We start from the raw sequence: 19,390 nt of genomic DNA on the forward strand, positions 1-19,390 counted from the left end.
CAGCATGAAAATTATGGGTCGAAATTCTTTTGCATTTTTATGTGTACTTCTGACCGGTTTAGAGAATAACACCACTTTGTCTCTTTTTCAGCTTTCTGGGATGTAAGATAGTTGGATGTTGGCTTTATATATCTTTTCTATTCTGTGAACCATAGGTTCATTTAGCTTCTATAACATTATGGGAATAATCCCTTCCGGACCTGCCTCTTAAAGGGGTAAGAAGCTGTTTGTAGCGTATATAATTTTCTTCTTGCTTACTATGTGGTCGGATCGGTTCACAGTATTTACAGATGACAGGTTATATCTTCACTGCTGACTACAAAGCAAGTGTGTTTCCAGGAATTCCTCTGCATATTCTGCAGCAGAGGAAGTCCAGGCTCCACCGTTCGTCTTTAAATATAGACAGTATCTCACTCAGTCTAGCTGATTTCATGCAGCCTTCTATCGATATGCAGAAATATTGCCAAAACTTTGCCTTTGCTTTCTTAACTGCTTTTTTCTATTTCTTCAAGATATCTTTATATGGTTGCCAGATTTTGGTCGTATAACTCTCATTGAAGGCTTATCTAGATTGAGTCTTAGGTTTTTAAGGTCACCGTTCCACCAAGGAGGCGATTTCCTCTTTTTGAGGACAGTTAACGGTGTAGTATGATTGAAGTAAGTGGCCAAGATCTTGTAACGAAGCTTTTTCTGCCCCTGCTTCTTACAAGTATAAATTGCTGAGGTATACTCGTCGTGTCCAGGGTTCGTTACAATAAATTTGTAAATATTGGGGCTCTTCTGCGAATCGTACTTTATTTCATTCAACTTATGTTAATATATAATATGTATTAATCTATGTTGCAAAATTGTCTCCTGCGTTGTACTGTCGTCCCCCGAGGACGACGCTGTCAGGGTAACGGTTCTGTGTGGTCCGTTAGGGCAATACCGTTTCCCGCTCTGCTGCGTTCCTGGGTGCTAGACGACTGGCTGCTCTCTGCCGCGACGATCACGCTCGACTACTTTTGCCGGCGCTCGCGTAGGCTGCAATGACGATTTCTTGCGACGTGCGTTGACGCTCTCGTGCTACGACGACCACGCTCAGCTATTTCTGCCGGCGCTCGTGTAGGCTTAAATGAGGGTGTCCTGGCGTACACGTTGACGCTCCTCCGCAACGACGACTGCGCTCGACTACTTCTGCCGGCGCTCCTGTATGCATCGATGACGATGTCCTAGCGTATACGTTGACGCTCGCGTGCTACGACGACTACGCTCGGCTACTTCTGCCAGCGTTCGTGTAGGCTTCAACGACGCTGTCCTGATGTACACGTTGACACTCGCGTGCTACGACGACTACGTTCGGTTACTTCTGCCGACGCTCGTGTAGGCTTCAATACGCTGTCCTGGTATACACGCTTACGCTCCTCTGCTACGCTGGAAAGGTCCTTTTAACCACTTTTGCCGCGTAGAGATCCCGGATCACGGAAGACTGCGTTAGCGACCGCGATGCTAAAGGTTGAGTTGGTCAGAGGATAAACTCACTACCAAGCTCGCCCTTAACAGACAGCGTTCACAAGTCAGGGTACCAAGACTAGCCAGAGGATAAACTCACTGCGTAGCCTGATGCCAAACGGCGTATGTTGCTGGCAGTGGCGTGGTTTTACCGCTGCGTATGCATGCTTGTTGTTGTTTTATCTGCTTGTCTGATTTCTCCGTCTTCGTGGTATCCCGCTGCGTATGCATTGTTGTTGTCATTTCATCTGCATGTCTGGTTTCTCAATCTTCTTGTGTTTCTTGATGTGGCGTGGTTTTCCCGTTGTGTTGTGAACAATAGGGTGTGCCTTTATGGGTTGTGTGGGCTAAATTCTGTATACATATTTAGTTCTAATATTTTTTTTCCCCCCATAAATTTCACTTAATTTTTTTTTTTAAATTAACTGCAGTTGAAAAATTTTTTTTTCTCTGTTTTTTCATATAAATTCAGTTTTTTTTTTTTGTTTTTTTTTTTCGCGACGAAGTCCTTCAGCTGTAGCGCGCCTCATGGGGACTAATTTAACCCACTTGCTGAAGCGGTCGAAAGACACCAGTAGCATTGTATTGCCATGGGTTGATCGCGGTAAGGGTCCGATAAAGTCGGTGCAAACTGTGGCAAACGGTTCTTGTGCCACCTGTGAAAGCATCTTCCCTGCTGGTCTCCGCTGTCCTTCCTTGTATTTCTGGCAGGATTCACACCGGCGTACGTACTGGCTAATGTCGTGGTACATTCCTGGCCAGTAATATCGATTGGCGACTCGGGCTACTGTCCGGCGTATGCCCATGTGTCCGGCACTAGGTATATCGTGGTTCTCTTGTAACACCCTTATGCGCAGGGGCTTAGGCACACATAACTTCCAGGGTACAGCCTCTTCATCCTGGGATCGACACGGAATGTGGCGATAAAGTTGACCATACTTTTTCATGTAATCCGCGTACTTCTCTGGGTTTGCGCGAACTTCCTCTACTCGCCTTCGCCACCATTTACATTGTGGAGCCATCGTCGTCGCTTGCCTTATGGTCTCTAGCGGCTGTCGGCACAGTACGTCTGCTACGTGGTTGAGTTTCCCTTTACGATACTCGATGTCGAAAGTATGCTGCTGTAATTCTAAAGCCCATCGTGCTATACGACCGGAAGGGCTTTCTATGGAAGTCAGCCACTTCAGTGACATATGATCGGTTATCACTTTGAATCGATATCCCTCTAGGTAGGGTCTCATTTTCCGAATTCCCCAGACTATGGCGAGGCACTCCTTTTCGGTAGCTGAATAGTTTTTCTCCGCCTCATTTAATTTTCGGCTGGCATAGGCTATTACGCGTTCGCCTCCTTCCAGATTCTGTGTCAGCGCTGCTCCAAGGCCGATGTTGCTAGCGTCCGTCTGCAACGTGAATGTCTGGCTGAAATCCGGACATGCCAGGACGGGAGCCTCCGTTAACTTTCGCTTGATTCTTTCAAATGCTGATTGTTGCTCAGAACCCCATTTCCAGTGCTTCCCTTTCTTCAAGAGAGCTGTGAGCGGCTGGCTCGTGGTCGCGAAGTCGGGTACAAAGCGGCGATACCAGGAGGCTATCCCAATATATTGACGTACTTCTTTCACGTTAGTTAGGGGCTTCAGTTCCTGGATTGCTGCAACTTTCTCTGGATCGGTGTGGATGCCTTTGTCACTGATCACGTTGCTTACGGCTTCTGATGACATGGTGCGGGAGGCCGTTGATTGCTGACCATCGGACGCTTTCAGCACTACCTGATGACCTCCGCAGGATACTATAGCTCTCATGTTTCCCAGTGTATCTAATCCGAGTATGACGTCATCAATCACTCCGGGCATCACGTGTAACACTGCCTTTAGCGATGTCTGTCCGAGTTGAATGTTGGTCTCCACGGCGTCGAAAATCTTGCTGGTGGTGCCATCGGCCATTTGTATTTCGATAGCCACGGTCACCTTCTTACCATTTCCGTTTGCGTCCATACGTTCTGCAACTCGTGGTGATATGAAACTTTTCGAGGCGCCAGTGTCAATGACGGCTTCCGCCGGTTCTCCGCCAAGCATGATTAAGGCGTATAGTCGGCCTCGTTCCTGATGCATAATTACTGGTGGTTCGGCGCTGAGTTCCGTGGGTCCGCCGGGCCTTGTCTTTGGCGAAACCCTTGGTCGTTTCCCTGTTGTTGATAACAACATTCTTTGGTTACCACACTCCCAACAAAATAACTTCTTGGGATTACGGCAACTCCTAGCGTAGTGACCTTCCTGGCCACATCTCAAGAACTTATTTCCCGGCCTGAAGGCTCTGCTCGTAGATAGTTGCTGGCGATGCACATCTACCGTAGTGTTATGTTGTGGACGACGTGGTAACGGGCTACTTGCATTTCGCACCTCGTGGTCACCTACGATGTGTCTCGTCACCTCGCGTCGTGGTGGTTCTATTCCTCGTCGTTGCCTTTCATATATCTCTTCGTATTCTTCTGCCAGTGTGATGAGTTCGGCTAGCGTCTCGAAATCTCGCCGCCGAATGTAGAGCAGATAATCGGTGTGACTATTCCGAAAAATCCTTTCCAGTCGCTCCTCCGGATTACACCCGGCGTGTCGCATTAAGTTCTGCATAGCCGGAACGTAGTCCTTATACTTTTCTCGCACGTGTTGTCTTCGTTGCCGTATGTTATCTTCGAGGCGTTCGAAGTAACGTGCTGGTAAGAAAAAACGCAGAAAGTCCTTTTTGAAGGTTGTCCAACTCTGCCAATGTTCGTTGTTATTGCGATACCATTGGAGAGCGGTATCGCACAGTAATTCGGGCATGGTTCTCGGAAGGATGTCCACATTTATCATGTACACTTCGGAGAGCTCTTCTAATCTCTCAACGAGCGCTAGTGGATCTCGCCCACCGTCGTATTTCACGGACCATTTCCTCACCTGGTCGATGATGGGTGCGAAAGTGACAATGTGGTTCTGTTAAAGTAACCTGTTTATTGGTGGTGGTTGCAACCGTGATGATTCTGCGAAGGTGCTCCCGGTCCCTCTGTCTTGATCGGGTGGTAATGTTGTCTTCTGATCGCCTTCGTCCCGTGAAGCGATCTCATTTGTTTTGTATGCAGCTTCCATCTTTAACAATTTTTCCTCTATTTGGGGGTCTTCGTGCGCCTTGGCTGCCAGTATAGTTATTCGCTTACGAATCTCCCGCGTGGTGCCTATGTGGTCAACTCCCGGACTCTGTGCGAAGGAGATAAGTTGCTTCTTGGACACGTTGTCTAACCACATGAGATCTGCCATTTCCGTGTTAAATGGCTTCCTGATGTTATACGATCCGCAGGGTCCCTGCTCGGGCGTCAACTGTAACGAAGCTTTTTCTGCCCCTGATTCTTACAAGTATAAATTGCTGAGGTATACTCGCCGTGTCCAGGGTTCTTTACAATAAATTTGTAAATATTGGGGCTCTTCTGCGAATTGTACTTTATTTCATTCAACTTATATTAATATATAATATGTATTAATCTATGTTGCAAAATTGTCTCCTGCGTTGTACTGTCGTCCCCCGAGGACGACGCTGTCAGGGTAACGGTTCTGTGTGGTCCGTTAGGGCAATACCGTTTCCCGCTCTGCTGCGTTCCTGGGTGCTAGACGACTGGCTGCTCTCTGCCGCGACGATCACGCTCGACTACTTTTGCCGGCGCTCGCGTAGGCTGCAATGACGATGTCTTGCGACGTGCGTTGACGCTCTCGTGCTACGACGACCACGCTCAGCTATTTCTGTCGGCGCTCGTGTAGGCTTAAATGAGGGTGTCCTGGCGTACACGTTGACGCTCCTCCGCAACGACGACTGCGCTCGACTACTTCTGCCGGCGCTCCTGTATGCATCGATGACGATGTCCTGGCGTATACGTTGACGCTCGCGTGCTACGACGACTACGCTCGGCTACTTCTGCCAGCGTTCGTGTAGGCTTCAATGACGCTGTCCTGATGTACACGTTGACACTCCTCTGCTACGCTGGAGAGATCCTTTTAACCACTTTTGCCGCGTAGAGATCCCGGATCACGGAAGACTGCGTTAGCGACCGCGATGTTAAAGGTTGAGTTGGTCAGAGGATAAACTCACTACCAAGCTCGCCCTTAACAGACAGCGTTCACAAGTCAGGGTACCAAGACTAGCCAGAGGATAATCTCACTGCGTAGCCTGATGCCAAACGGCGTATGTTGCTGGCAGTGACGTGGTTTTACCGCTGCGTATGCATGCTTGTTGTTGTTTTATCTGCTTGTCTGATTTCTCCGTCTTCGTGGTATCCCGCTGCGTATGCATTGTTGTTGTCATTTCATCTGCATGTCTGGTTTCTCAATCTTCTTGTGTTTCTTGAAGTGGCGTGGTTTTCCCGTTGTGTTGTGAACAATAGGGTGTGCCTTTATGGGTTGTGTGGGCTAAATTCTGTATAGATATTTAGTTCTCACAATCTTTTTTAAATTTTCCACCTCTGTACCTAGTCCTTCCGAATTACTGATAGTATTGTTGAACCTACTTGCTTCTAAGCATCTTATTGCTATCTCGATAAATTTACACAATGCTGTTTTCTTAGTGTTTCGATATTGGAGGGGAGTACTGAATTTCTCGCGAATGCTGAAGAGTTTCCAGAAGTGATCCGACATGGATGGCTCCTCGGACACCCTCCATCATCGACGGTCAGGGCAGCGTAAGATCCAAGACTTCCTCCCAACCCGAAAAATTTGCCATACTCAGGAAAATGAAAGTGAGCGTATAATACCTTTTACATATGCTTAGATTACTGTTTAAAATTGCAATAGTGCCTCACTCCTGGCATTCGATATATTTTTCATTAAGGTCACATCCTATTACTATATCCTCCATTCTGTTCTTCTCTATTAATCTTACAAAAAATAAAGTTACATACCTCCTGTTCCACAATTACCATTGTGTTATCTGCTGTGCTATAGTATGACAAACAAATGCGTTTATGTCCATACATACATGCTCTTCGTTTATCTTCATCTTGCTTCTTTTACAAAATACAACATCTAAATTTCCTGCTATTTAGCCCTTTGATCGAGTCGTCTTTTACACAGCGCTCTTGGATTATGCTGATGTTGATGTCTCTCACGCTGAAGGGCTGTCAGATTTACCGTAGCACTTTTTGAGTAATGTAGATTGATAAGAAAGCGTCTAAGGCTCTTTGATAATCAGCTTTCGAAAGACCCCCTAACGATTCCTCCCAAATGACCATCACTATGGGTTTACTTGCTTCTCCTCCTTTCTGATTGCATCCTTTTCATGAAGCTTCAATACTCTTCCGCTATAGCGCTTTCGTCAATTGAGGTGCCAGCTGCCTGGTCTTTGGCACTCTTGCCTGTTATGAAGAATGCCCTCTGGTAGCTGCTTTTCCTCAGCTGATTAGGGATTTCTTTTAACACTTTCGTTGCCCTTCTCCTTTAACAGTCAGTGTACATTGGTTGGTACTCATGGCTGGAGGGGTGGAGCACTCTTAATCGCCTTCTGACTAGAGGCAAAGAGGTTGTTTTCGTTGGACTTCGTTAGGGGACCTGGAGTCCTATAGAGTTTTCTAAGTCCATTTATAGTTCTACGAGAAGACCGGAAGACCTTGGTCACTCGTCTACAGAGCCGGTTTGCGTGAAGAAGGCGTTTTATTCCTCCAACCTCGGATCGGCATACGCGGTCTACTGCTCTATTACCGCCCGCTGACCATTCAGCCATCCCCACAGGTACCTTGACACCTTGGCTTAAATTGGTTTAGTGTGGGTGTCATCATACTTCCTCAATAGGAAATGGGCGTAAAACCGACGGTTTATTCATCCACAACCTCAATGTGGCAATTAAGGGGTGTCCCTCTTAGTTCGTAAAATTAATGCGTGAACCCATTTGGATTGCACCCATTATTATTACTTAATCCCTTTCGTCACAGCAAAAAATGGTAAAGAAGTTGGATCGGTAAGTTTTAAGTTAGTTTTTTTTTTCATCCTCGCAGAACAATTTCCATATCCCCTCTGATCCGTACTGGCATTGAGTCCAACCCGGGCCCAGAGAAAGGCGATGTCCAAACATGGCCATCAGAGCCTTTTTCGACCCAGCTTATATATCATCAAATAAGTCACTTCGGAATGGTCACGTAAATTTGTTAAATAGCCCGAAGTTACACAAAGGTAAATCAGGCGAATGCGGCGTTGCGGCACGATATTAGTTGAAAATATGGCGAAATGATCACGAATAACCAATGCAGTATGAGAAGGTGCATTATCGCACTTTTTCGTTCATTAAATTCAGACATAGTAAAAATTAAAGAATTCACTTTTAGAGCCTCACAAAACGATGCGTATCTCAATTACTAATGAATATCTTGACATGAAATTTAACATAGATGTCACTAAACTTACAGAAAGAAAATTTACCGATTCGAAAATCACGAGAAGTATAAATTAAAAATTCACCTTTCATTTGATTACATTAGTACACGCATCAAGAAATCACCCGGACATAAGTGCGATAATGATCTGTGGCATTCATGCCTGTAAAATCTCGGCTGGAAGTACCGTGAACCTTTGCCTTAAGTTCCCAGCCAAAGCAGCAGTTTTCGTAAGCGGGCGTAACACACTATGATCACCGCATGTATGATCACAATTTAGATTCGGCATATGGTAAATCAACATTATCGGACAAAATAGGTGGATCACTTGTATTTCAGTAATTTCTTCACCGATGAGAGTAAACTCTGGACCACTGTCAAGGTCTTATCAAATCTGAAGGGAAATGACAATCGAGTTGAATTTCAACACACAACGCCATAAGCCTTTAGACGGTGACTTCGCAAAATGCCAAAAGACTGCGCGCCGCGAATTTTCACTGCTGAAGAGATTTAGGATATCAGCAAGGCAAAATCCTGCACAATGTTCACTGGCCCAGATGGAATAAACACATAAATACTAAAGCATCTTTTCCGACCAGATGTATGGAGAAGGATTGCTCTAATGAGACTAGCTCATCTAATACCAGGCCTAGCGCATTTTTTTACACATGGTAACAACTAAAAGATCCCTCCTACGACTATTGATAAGGGTAGAGCTATTACCTATACTCATACAGAGTACGGCCTTAGAACTATTTTAACAGGACAGAGCCATTTTACCATCATAATCTAATCTGCCTCAGCCTATATGATGGTCATTAGCATATGATGCTGATACCGTGAGAGGCGAAGGTGAGGAGTCGAAGGACATATACGGCAGAAGGGGGTGTTCTATATTAAATTTTACCCCCAAATTGATACTAGGAGACTTTACAGGATCCGGAGTAAAAATCGGACAATGGGCGTGACACCGCCTTTTGTAATGTAAAATCTTTTATCGGGACCTTCTCGACCGATTTTCAACAAATTAAGTATGTGACAGGAGGATGGAGTCATGTGTAGAAGTTCACGCAAGTGAGGAAAGTTCTCTGATCGCCATTCACTTGGTAGTGGCCAGAAACGATTCTTTTACACATGGCTCAAGCAGCTTACTACTTCCTGAAAAAAACAAAACAGCCGGATGAGAGACCCCCCTTTTGATGACGACCATGGCTAACGAAACAAGGACTACGACATAAGGGCATGCACCTGGGATGTCCGGACCCTTAATTGCGAAGGTGTCGCTGCCCAGCTGGTTGATGTCCTCGCGAAAATAAAGGCTGACATCACCGCCGTTCAAGAAATGCGATGGACGGGACAAGGACAGAGGCGAGTAGGTCCTTGTGACATTTACTACAGTGGCCATATAAAGGAGCGCAAGGTTGGTGTTGGATTCGTGGTGGGAGAGAGACTCCGTCGCCGAGTACTATCATTCTCTCCGGTGAATGAAAGTCTAGCCACAATCCGCACCAAAGCGAGGTCCTTCAACATATCGCTGATTTGCACCCACGCCCCGACGGAAGAGTAGGACGATGTGACCAAATATGCCTTCTATGAGCGCTTGCAGCGCGCTTATGAAAGCTGCCCCGCCACGATATCAAAATCGTGCTTGGCGACTTTAACGTCAGGGTGGGCAAAGAAGGTATCTTTGGCACTACGGTCAGGAAATTCAGCCTCCACTAGGAAACATCCCCAAATGGGTTGAGGCTGATTGACTTCGCCGGGGCCCGAAATACGGTTATCTGTAGTACTAGATTCCAGCATAAGAAGATTCATCAAGCTACCTGGCTGTCTCCGGATCGAAAAACTACCAACCAGATCGATCATGTTGTGATAGACGGAAGACACGTCTCCAGGGTTTTAGATGTGCGTGCGCTCCGAGGTCCTAGCATCGACTCAGACCACTATCTTGTTGCAGCCAAGATTCGCACCCGCCTCTGTGCAGTAAAAAACGCACGCCACCAAACACAAGGAAGGTTCGATGTCGAGAAACTGCAATCCCAACAGACAGCCGAACGATTTTCTACTAGGCTTGCACCCCTGCTCTCTGAGAGCACTCGACAACAACTCGGTATAAGGGAACTGTGGGACGGCATTTCAAACTACTTACGTACATCTGCAACCGAAACCATTGGTTTTCGGAAAATGCAAAATAACAGCTGGTACGGCGAGGAGTGCCGTGTCGCAGCGGAGAGAAAACAGGCTGCCTACCTCGCAACGTTACGATCGACCACAACAAGTGCGGGATGGGATAGATACCGAGAGTTGAAGAGGGAAGCGAGACGCATTTTCAGACAGAAAATGAAAGAGGCCGAAGTGCGTGACTATGAAGAGCTTGATAAGCTGGCCGACAGGGGTAATGCTCGAAAATTCTACGAAAAAATGCGGCGACTTACAGAAGGTTTCAAGACCGGAGCACACTCTTGTAGAACCCCAGAGGTGATCTAGCGACCGATGCCCAGAGCATACTTAAATTATGGAGGGAACACTTCTCCAGCCTGCTGAATGGCAGTCAACGCACAACGCCAGGAGAAGGCGAACCCGATTCCCCAATCGATGACGATGGAGCAGTCGTTCCATTGCCCGACCATGAAGAAGTTCGAATAGCAATTACCCGCCTGAAGAACAACAAAGCGGCGGGGGCCGATGGATTGCCGGCCGAGCTATTCAAACACGGCGGCGAAGAACTGATAAGGAGCATGCATCAGCTTCTTTGTAAAATATGGTCGGACGAAAGCATGCCCAACGATTGGAATTTAAGTGTGCTCTGCCCAATCCATAAAAAAGGAAACCCCACAATCTGCGCCAACTACCGTGGGATTAGCCTCCTCAACATCGCATATAAGGATCTATCGAGCGTATTGTGTGAAAGATTAAAGCCCACCGTTAAAAAACTGATTGGACCTTATCAGTGTGGCTTCAGACCTGGAAAATCAACAACCGACCAGATATTCACCATGCGCCAAATCTTGGAAAAGACCCGTGAAAGAAGAATCGACACAAACCACCTCTTCGTCGATTTCAAAGCTGCTTTCGACAGCACGAAAAGGAGCTGCCTTTATGCCGCGATGTCTGAATTTGGTATCCTCGCAAAACGAATACGGCTGTGTAAACTGACGTTGAGTAACACCAAACGCCGTTCGATACCAAATGAGGTTTCAGACAAGGCGACTCCCTATCGAGCGACTTCTTCAACCTGCTTCTGGAGAAAATAGTTCGAGCTGCAGAACTAAATAGAGAAGGTACCTTCTTTTATACGAGTGTACAGCTGATGGCGTATGCCGATGATATTGACATCATCGGCCTCAAAACCCGCGCCGTTAGTTCTGCTTTCTCCAGGCTGGACAAGGAACAATCAAACAAACAGTCGTCGCACTCGCGACTTGGCTCACACGTCACTTTTGACAGTCATAACTTTGAAGTTATAGATAATTTCGTCTATTTAGGAACCAGCATTAACACCACCAACAATGTCAGCCTGGAAATCCAACGCAAGATTGCTCTTGCCAACAGGTGCTACTTCGGACTGAGTAGGCAATTGAAAAGTAAAGTCCTCTCTCGACGAACAAAAGCCAAACTCTATAAGTCGCTCATAATTCCCGTCCTGCTATATGGTGCAGAGGCTTGGGCGATGACAGCAACCGATGAGTCGACTTTACGAGTTTTCGAGAGAAAAATTCTGCGAAATGCATTCTGCATTGGCCACGGCGAATATCGCATTCGATGGAGCGATGAGCTGTATGAGATATACGACGACACTGACATAGTTCAGCGAATTAAAAGACAGCGGCTACGCCGGCTAGGTCATGTTGTCCGGATGGATGAAAACACTCCAGCTCTGAAAGTATTCGACGCAGTACCCGCCGGGGGAAGCAGAGGAAGAGGAAGACCTCCACTCCGTTGGAAGGACCAAGTGGAGAAGGACCTGGCTTCGCTTGAAATACCCAATTGGCGCCACGTAGCGAAAAGAAGAAACGACTGGCGCGCTGTTGTTAACTCGGCTATAATCGGTGTCTAAGCCAATTAAGAAGAAAAAGAAGAAGTATGTGACATTGGGGTGTCAAAAATGAGTTGAAGCGGATCTATACTTCCCTTAGTCCCCATATACATAATCTAAATATTTTCAAACTCCCGGTTGACTTTACACTGAATATGTGAAAATGAAAGAGTGTGGTTTCGTAATAACGGTGCATCCTTGTGCTTAGAATAAATAAAATTGAGTGAAAACTTGCCCTAAAGGCAGTACCTCGGCTTTTATCCTTGCAATTTGCAAGTTGCAAGTTCCAAGAGAATGAAATGCTCGGTTATAACCGAACTTAACCCTTCCTTACTTCTTTAAGTGAAGTTTAATTTTTGGGCATTTTGACCTTCTATTGGTCATTTGTCGGAATCGGCCGTATCGGTCTTCTATATCATACATCTCCCATACAACCGATTATTCATTTATTAAATTTTCCGTCTTTAATTAGACAACTAGGAGCATGTAATTTTGCAGAATTGTTATTCAGTACATAATAAACAATGACATGAAAATAGAGAAATATTGACAACTATGTATGTATGTATATCACATATCTAATATGCAATGATTTAGATTTTCTCTGGCATAATGCCTTGAATTAAAAATGTAAGAGATTGTAATTTTGCAGAATAGTTCTCTACTTTATAGTTAATAATGACTGTGAATATAAAGAAAATCGAGCAATTTTTATAACATAAGTACACATATCTCCCATACAAAACACATACAAAACATTTTTAAAGTTGATCCCACATTCGGAAAATATTTTCCATTTTATGAATTATAAATTTCAACTCAGAACCCGAAGAGATAAAAAAAGTCGTATGCATGGGAGAGATATGTTTTAATTGTCCGATTTTCTTTATTTCAAAACAACTAAATTTTTCTATTGAAGCAAAGATTAATTTGTCTTTTATATATCTGTTGACTGGATTCGTGGTCAAAGTGCTACTTCGAAGGCAGTTTATCTACGTGATTAACAATTCTTCTGTTACGGGTTGCTACCGCTCTTTTCGTTTCTCCTGCAATAATTAAAAAAATATGCCCTAATTTTCAATCCGTTGGTGCACTTGTTGAAAAGACAAAAAATGTTGCTGACAACTTCCCATTCTGTCGGCTCCTTGAAATAGGGGTTGTGTTTCGTTTTCATTGAGTTTCTCAGTAACCTCGTGTATTCGCTCTTTGCGAGCTGCGCATCTAGCGGCCCTACAACTCTTTCCGACGAGTTTCCCTTCTCCTACTGAAATCGTGGTTAAGGAATTGTTGTGTGCCTCTGCCACTTCTGAAGCAGCGGATGTATTACCTTTTACGTGGGTGCTACTTGGAGTATACATCGTTATATTATACAGATGAACAGATGGCATTGTTCGCTCCAACCTCCTTCTTTACGAGAAACCTACTAACAGCCAATTGGAATGTCCCATCATAGCTATTACTTTGTTGTTATTATATAAAGCGCTCTTTTTTAGAAAAAGATTTGTGAACTATTTTTTTTTGTATTTTATCATAATTCTTCTGCTTTGCCTGAACAGGGTATATTAAGTTTTCCATGAAGTTTGTAACACGCAGAAGGAAGCGTCGGAGACCCTAGAAGTATATATGTGTATATATGTATGTCCGTCTGTCTGTCTGTCCGTTTGTATATATACGAACTAATCCCTCAGTTTTTAAAATATCGTTTTGAAATTTTGCAAACGTCATTTTCTCTTCAAGAAGCTGCTCATTTGTCGGAACTGCCGATATCGGACCACTATAACATGTAGCTGCCATACAAACTGAACGATCGGAATCAAGTTTTTGTGTGGAGAACTTTCACATTTGACATAGTACTTCACAAAAGTTGGCAGAGGTTATTTTCTAACATAATAATGTAATCTCCGAAAAAATTGTTGAGATCGGTTAACTATAGCATATAGCTGCCATACAAACTGAATGATCGGAATTTGACGATATTTCTTCATGAAATTTGGTATTAGTTATTGTTGTTGGAAATAATGTAATATCGGAAGAAACTGTTCAGATAGGCTCACTTAGCATATAGTTGCCATACAATCCGAACGATCGGAACCAAGGGCTTGTATGGAAAACTTTCGCATTTGACGTGGTATCGTCACGAAATTTGACATGGATTACTGCTTAAGGTAATAATATAATCTCCGAAAAAATTGTTCAGAACTAATAAATGGCAACCAGTATGTGAAATTTGTAAAGGAGGTCATAACATAAGATCTTGCGAGAAATTTAAAAAATTATCCGTATCTGACAGAAACAAACTTGTCAGACAACATAAACTTTGCATCAACTGTCTGTCGAATGCTCATACGACAAAAGACTGCGAAAGCAAATTTAATTGTGTGTACTGTCAACGAAGACATCACTCACTGCTTCATATTACGAACTTTCAAAATATGAAGCAAAATCAATTTCATAAAACCACCGGGTTAGTCACTACAACCAAAAGTGATAATCCCGAAATCTCAAATCCAGAAAAAAGGGAAGAACAACCATGTTGCTCTAAAGCAGCAAAAATTCAAGCGCTTCATTCAGAAAATGAAAGCAAAATACTTTTACCCACTGCGGTCATCACCATAGCATAGGTGATTTATTCAAACTAAGAGCACTAATAGATCAAGGATCTCAAAGATCCTTTATATCATCAAAAGCTCAAAATCGGCTCAAATTGCCAATAAAACATTCAAATTTCCAAATCTCGGGAATGGGCGGAAGAATTATCCAAAATTCGAATAAAATATGCCCAATTACGATAGTATCTCCAAATGCGGATATTAGAATAGATGCGCAAGCCATCGTTCTACCGCAACTCACAAATTTGCTTCCAAGCTATGAAGTAAATAAAATACACTGGGAAAAATGCTCACATCTTAAATTAGCAGATCCCAATTGTCATACCCCATCACAAATCGACATATTATTAGGCAGTGACTTAATACCTCAAATAATTCTTGAAGGTATTGAGAAAATCTCCAATAAATTGTTAGCCCAAAATACAATCTTTGGGTGGATTATAAGTGGCCAAGTCCCTGAAAAAATAAATTCTTTCACCACACAAGTGGAAAATATTTCAAACGAATTTTTAAATAATCAACTTAAAAAATTTTGGGAAATAGAAGAATTACCCCAAATCACCCAGCTTTCAGAAGAAGACCAGGCATGCGAAGCCTATTACAAATCCACAACAACAAGAAATGAACATGGTCGTTATGTTGTGCGATTACCTTTCAAACCAACCTTCCCTGAAACCATAGCTCTAGGCCACTCTAGAATATCAGCAGTCCAGCAATTTCTAAGCCTGGAAAAAAGCCTGATTAAGAAAAGTGAGCTTAAATCGGCATACGATAATGTGATGGACGAATATCTTGGCCTCAATCATATGGAAGAAGCTGTACCATATGAAAAAGTATCTAAAGGTAGATATTTATCTTTTTATCTGCCACATCATGGGGTAATAAGACCTGATAAAATTACAACAAAGGTACGAGTGGTTTTCAATGCCTCAAAGTGTACGAGCTCAGGCAAATCACTCAATGATGTACTATACACAGGGCCAACATTACAACCTGATCTCATGTTGCTAATTCTAAATTGGCGCATGTTTAAATACGTTTTCAATGGGGATGTAGAAAAAATGTACAGACAAATTCTAGTACATGAAGATGACCAAGATTTCCAGCGTATAGTCTTCCGCAAATCAAGTAATAGTCCAATCAGCGACTATAAACTTAAAACCGTCACCTTTGGCATCAATTGCGCACCCTATTTGGCGATCAGGACACTACATGAAGTGGCAAAAACAAATGCAACAAATTTGCCTTTAGCATCTTCTGTGTTGCAAACACAAACATACGTGGACGGCATACTATCAGGTAGCCACAGTCTGCCCTTAGCGTGCGAATCACTATCTCAAGTGATCAAAGCACTAAATTCAGCGGGATTCCCCTTAAAGAAAATTACTTCAAATCACCCTGATATAATAAAAGACATTAAAAAAGAAGACTTATTAGATACAGACTTCCTTATATTTGAAAAGGCTGAATGCGATAACGGATCAATTCTCATATACAATTGAGTCAATATCTGCAATGTCCGCCATTACAAAACGCCAAATATTGAGAAAATCTTTTCGACCCCGCAGGATGGCTTTCGCCAATAATCATTCAAGCAAAAATCCTCATTCAAGAATTGTGGCAAGACGGCACTGAATGGGATGAACAGGTAAAACCTTTACGTTTAGCGAAATGGGTTCAATTTTCTAACAATTTACATACTATATCTGAAATTCGAATCCCTCGATGGGTAAATTTCACCCCTAACATTAACACAGAATTACACGGTTTCTGTGATGCCTCTGAAAAGGCGTATTGCGCAACAGTGTACGTACGCACTCAGTACGATAATAAAATATCTTCACACCTCTTGGTAGCCAAAGCCAAAGTTGCACCTTTGAAGACACTCAGTCTGCCACGCCTTGAACTGAATGGTGCTCTTCTACTAGCAAAATTAATTTCCATAGTCCAAACCCATCTCAAATTAAACGATCATAAAATGTATCTTTGGTCAGACTCAGAGATAGTTTTAGCATGGTTAGAAAAACCACCCTATTGCTGGAAGACCTATGTGTCTAACCGAATATCCCAAATTTTAGACCTGGTTGGCCCAGCAAAATGGCAACATGTTGCAAGTGCAGATAACCCAGCGGATCTTGGGACAAGAGGTTGCAAGCCATTGCACCTCACCAGCACTACACTCTGGTGGAATGGTCCAACATGGCTAACAGAATCACAAGAATTCTGGCCAAAGTCTCCCGCTCGTAATATAATACCGCCGGAAAGTCGGAAAATTGAAAATTTTCATATCACTCAAGAAGAGGATGATATTCTCCATCGATTTTCGTCATTTGCTAGAGCACTAAGAGTAGTCGCTTACATGCACAAATTCATTCAAAGACTTAAACTAAAAATGAAAGGAGCACTAAATAATCCTTGCGTACAACTAACGCATTCCGACTTGCAACATGCCGAGGTCAGTCTAATATTATATACACAAACTCGCTATTTCAGCAAAGAGAAATCAAAGTTGCTCGAAAAGCGACCTCTCGAAAAGGGAAGCTCACTTCTCGTCTTAAATCCATTCTTGGATTCTAAGGGATTAATAAGGGCAAATGGAAGATTGGCGTACTCCAGCCTTAGTTATAACGAACGACATCCCATCATTATTCCAGGGAAATCCCGTTTTACTTACCTATTTCTAGCATATCTGCACCATCTTACACTGCATGGTGAGCATCGATTAATGCAACAAATGGTCCGTCAAGAATTTTATATACCGCGACTAAAGCCACAAATAAAAAGGACGATTTTCATGTGTAAACCATGTACCATGTATAAACACAAAATGCGTACGCAGATCATGGCAGCTTTACCACCTGAGCGCTGCAACTATGCTCTACCCTTTACCATCACTGGGGTTGATTTTGCTGGACCTTTCCAGATAAAGGCCTCCATGTTAAGGTCTTCTTCATTTAGAAAAGGGTATGTGGCTGTCTTTGTATGTTTTACGACAAAGGCAGTACACCTCGAGCTTTGTTCAGATCTGACCACTGCGGCTTTTCTTGCAGCATTTGCACGCTTTGTCGGACGACGCGGATTTCCTTCAAAAATAATGAGCGATAATGGGAAAAACTTTGTCGGAGCCCAAAGAGCAACCGAGAAGGAGTTTATAAACTTCATGAAAGAAGTCTCCCCTGAAATAGTTAATAAATATGCACCCCAAGGGGTCAATTGGCAATTTATACCTCCATGTTCTCCACACATGGGCGGACTTTGGGAATCAGCAGTAAAAAGCTTTAAGTCCCATTTAAAGAAAGCGGCTGGTAATCATAAATTCAATTATGAGGAGTTTACTACACTACTCACTCGTATCGAAGCCGTATTAAATTCAAGACCCATATCACCCCTCTCGCAAGATCCCTCCGATTTCACAGCTCTTACACCAGGTCATTTCCTCAGAGGAGCTTCTCTTCTCGCCATACCTGAGACAGAAGGAGACTCACTCACTTTAATAAATCGATGGGAAAGAATCAAGATTCTCCATCACGAATTCAGCCACAGATGGAAGGAAGACTATCTCAAAGATCTCCATAAGAGATATCGGTGGAAAACGGCTCAGAAGGAAGCCAAGGCAGGAGAATGCGTAATCATACAGGACGAATGCCTTCCTCCAACAGAATGGCGACTAGGCCGCATTGAAAAGGTTCATAGTCGATGTGCGAACACAAACCGGCATATTAACTCGACCAGTCACCAAACTGTGTTTTCTTCCAAACGGCGAAGAACAACTTCAACCAAAACCGCAAAATAACTCGCAAAATTAATCGAAAAATAATAAAACAATTCCGCTAATTCGAAAATAACCCGATTTATAATCCGTACATAAAAATAAATTCAAACAAGCGCGTTGGAGATCAACTTATTATACATTTACATATGTATAGATATGTAGCTACAACAACTACATCATAACATTATAAATAAAATCAATTTAATGCAATCTTATATTCCCATAGAAATGGACGTAGAGGAGACCCAAACCACCTCCAACACCGTAAGGTCCGAAAGCAATGCACCCAAAGCGTCGGCTGCACCCGTTGCCGCTCCAAGGGCCAATGTTATGCGCCCCCCGCCATCCGCCGCAGCCGTCAGAGAAGTAGGAGAAGAGCAGCTAGTAGAGCCACAGGGGCCTCCCTGTTGCAGCCTGTGCCATCGCCCACACGTTCTAAAACGATGCACCATCTTCCAAAGTATGAAGCCCGCTCAACGACAACAGGTTGCAAGGGCTCACGGACATTGCATGACCTGCCTGGCAGATGACCACGCCACCATAGAGTGCTGGGCTGACGGTGCCTGTCAATATTGCCACAGGCCGCACCACACTCTGTTTCATCGATTTCCCACAGGAGCCAATCACACCAACTCCCGTACTAGACCACGCAGCGATCCTCTCCGGCGACGACGACGCACCCAACCACCCACAAGACGTACGCGGCCATCTCCGCCACGCCACGCTCATCGCCAGCAACAACGACGCTCAACAGGGTTGAGCGCGGTACTCAGTACACTCCAACAGCTACAAAGGCTCCTAGCCGATTAATTTGCCTAGGGGGGCCGGGATGTTCACATGAGCAAATGCATTCTGCAACATCACAACCCCTCATCACACATCACATCACATCACATCACGTCGCGTCACACACCTCATCACACAACAGTTCAGCACACACCACTACACACACACACATCAAACACAGTACCTTACACCGCTCACTATTACAACACAACAACCACACGATCATTAGCGAGACGACTCGGATTAATTTAATATTCACCACCCAAACTAACAAAAGGGATAGATCCGAACGGGATCACTCTCTTTTTCGTTTGATC

At 43.9% G+C, this 19,390-nt stretch overlaps 1 protein-coding gene across 1 annotated transcript; it reads left to right on the forward strand.

Moving 5' to 3' along the window:
- Window positions 1-18,437: 18,437 nt before the first annotated feature.
- Window positions 18,438-19,097, forward strand: LOC120767843. The gene has a single exon (XM_040094137.1). The coding sequence runs from the start codon at window positions 18,492-18,494 to the stop codon at window positions 19,095-19,097; it is 606 nt and encodes a 201-aa protein (XP_039950071.1). The 5' UTR covers window positions 18,438-18,491.
- The last annotated feature ends 293 nt before the right edge of the window (window positions 19,098-19,390 follow it).

Source organism: Bactrocera tryoni, chromosome 2 (assembly GCF_016617805.1).
Source record: "Bactrocera tryoni isolate S06 chromosome 2, CSIRO_BtryS06_freeze2, whole genome shotgun sequence".
Classification (NCBI taxonomy): domain Eukaryota; kingdom Metazoa; phylum Arthropoda; class Insecta; order Diptera; family Tephritidae; genus Bactrocera; species Bactrocera tryoni.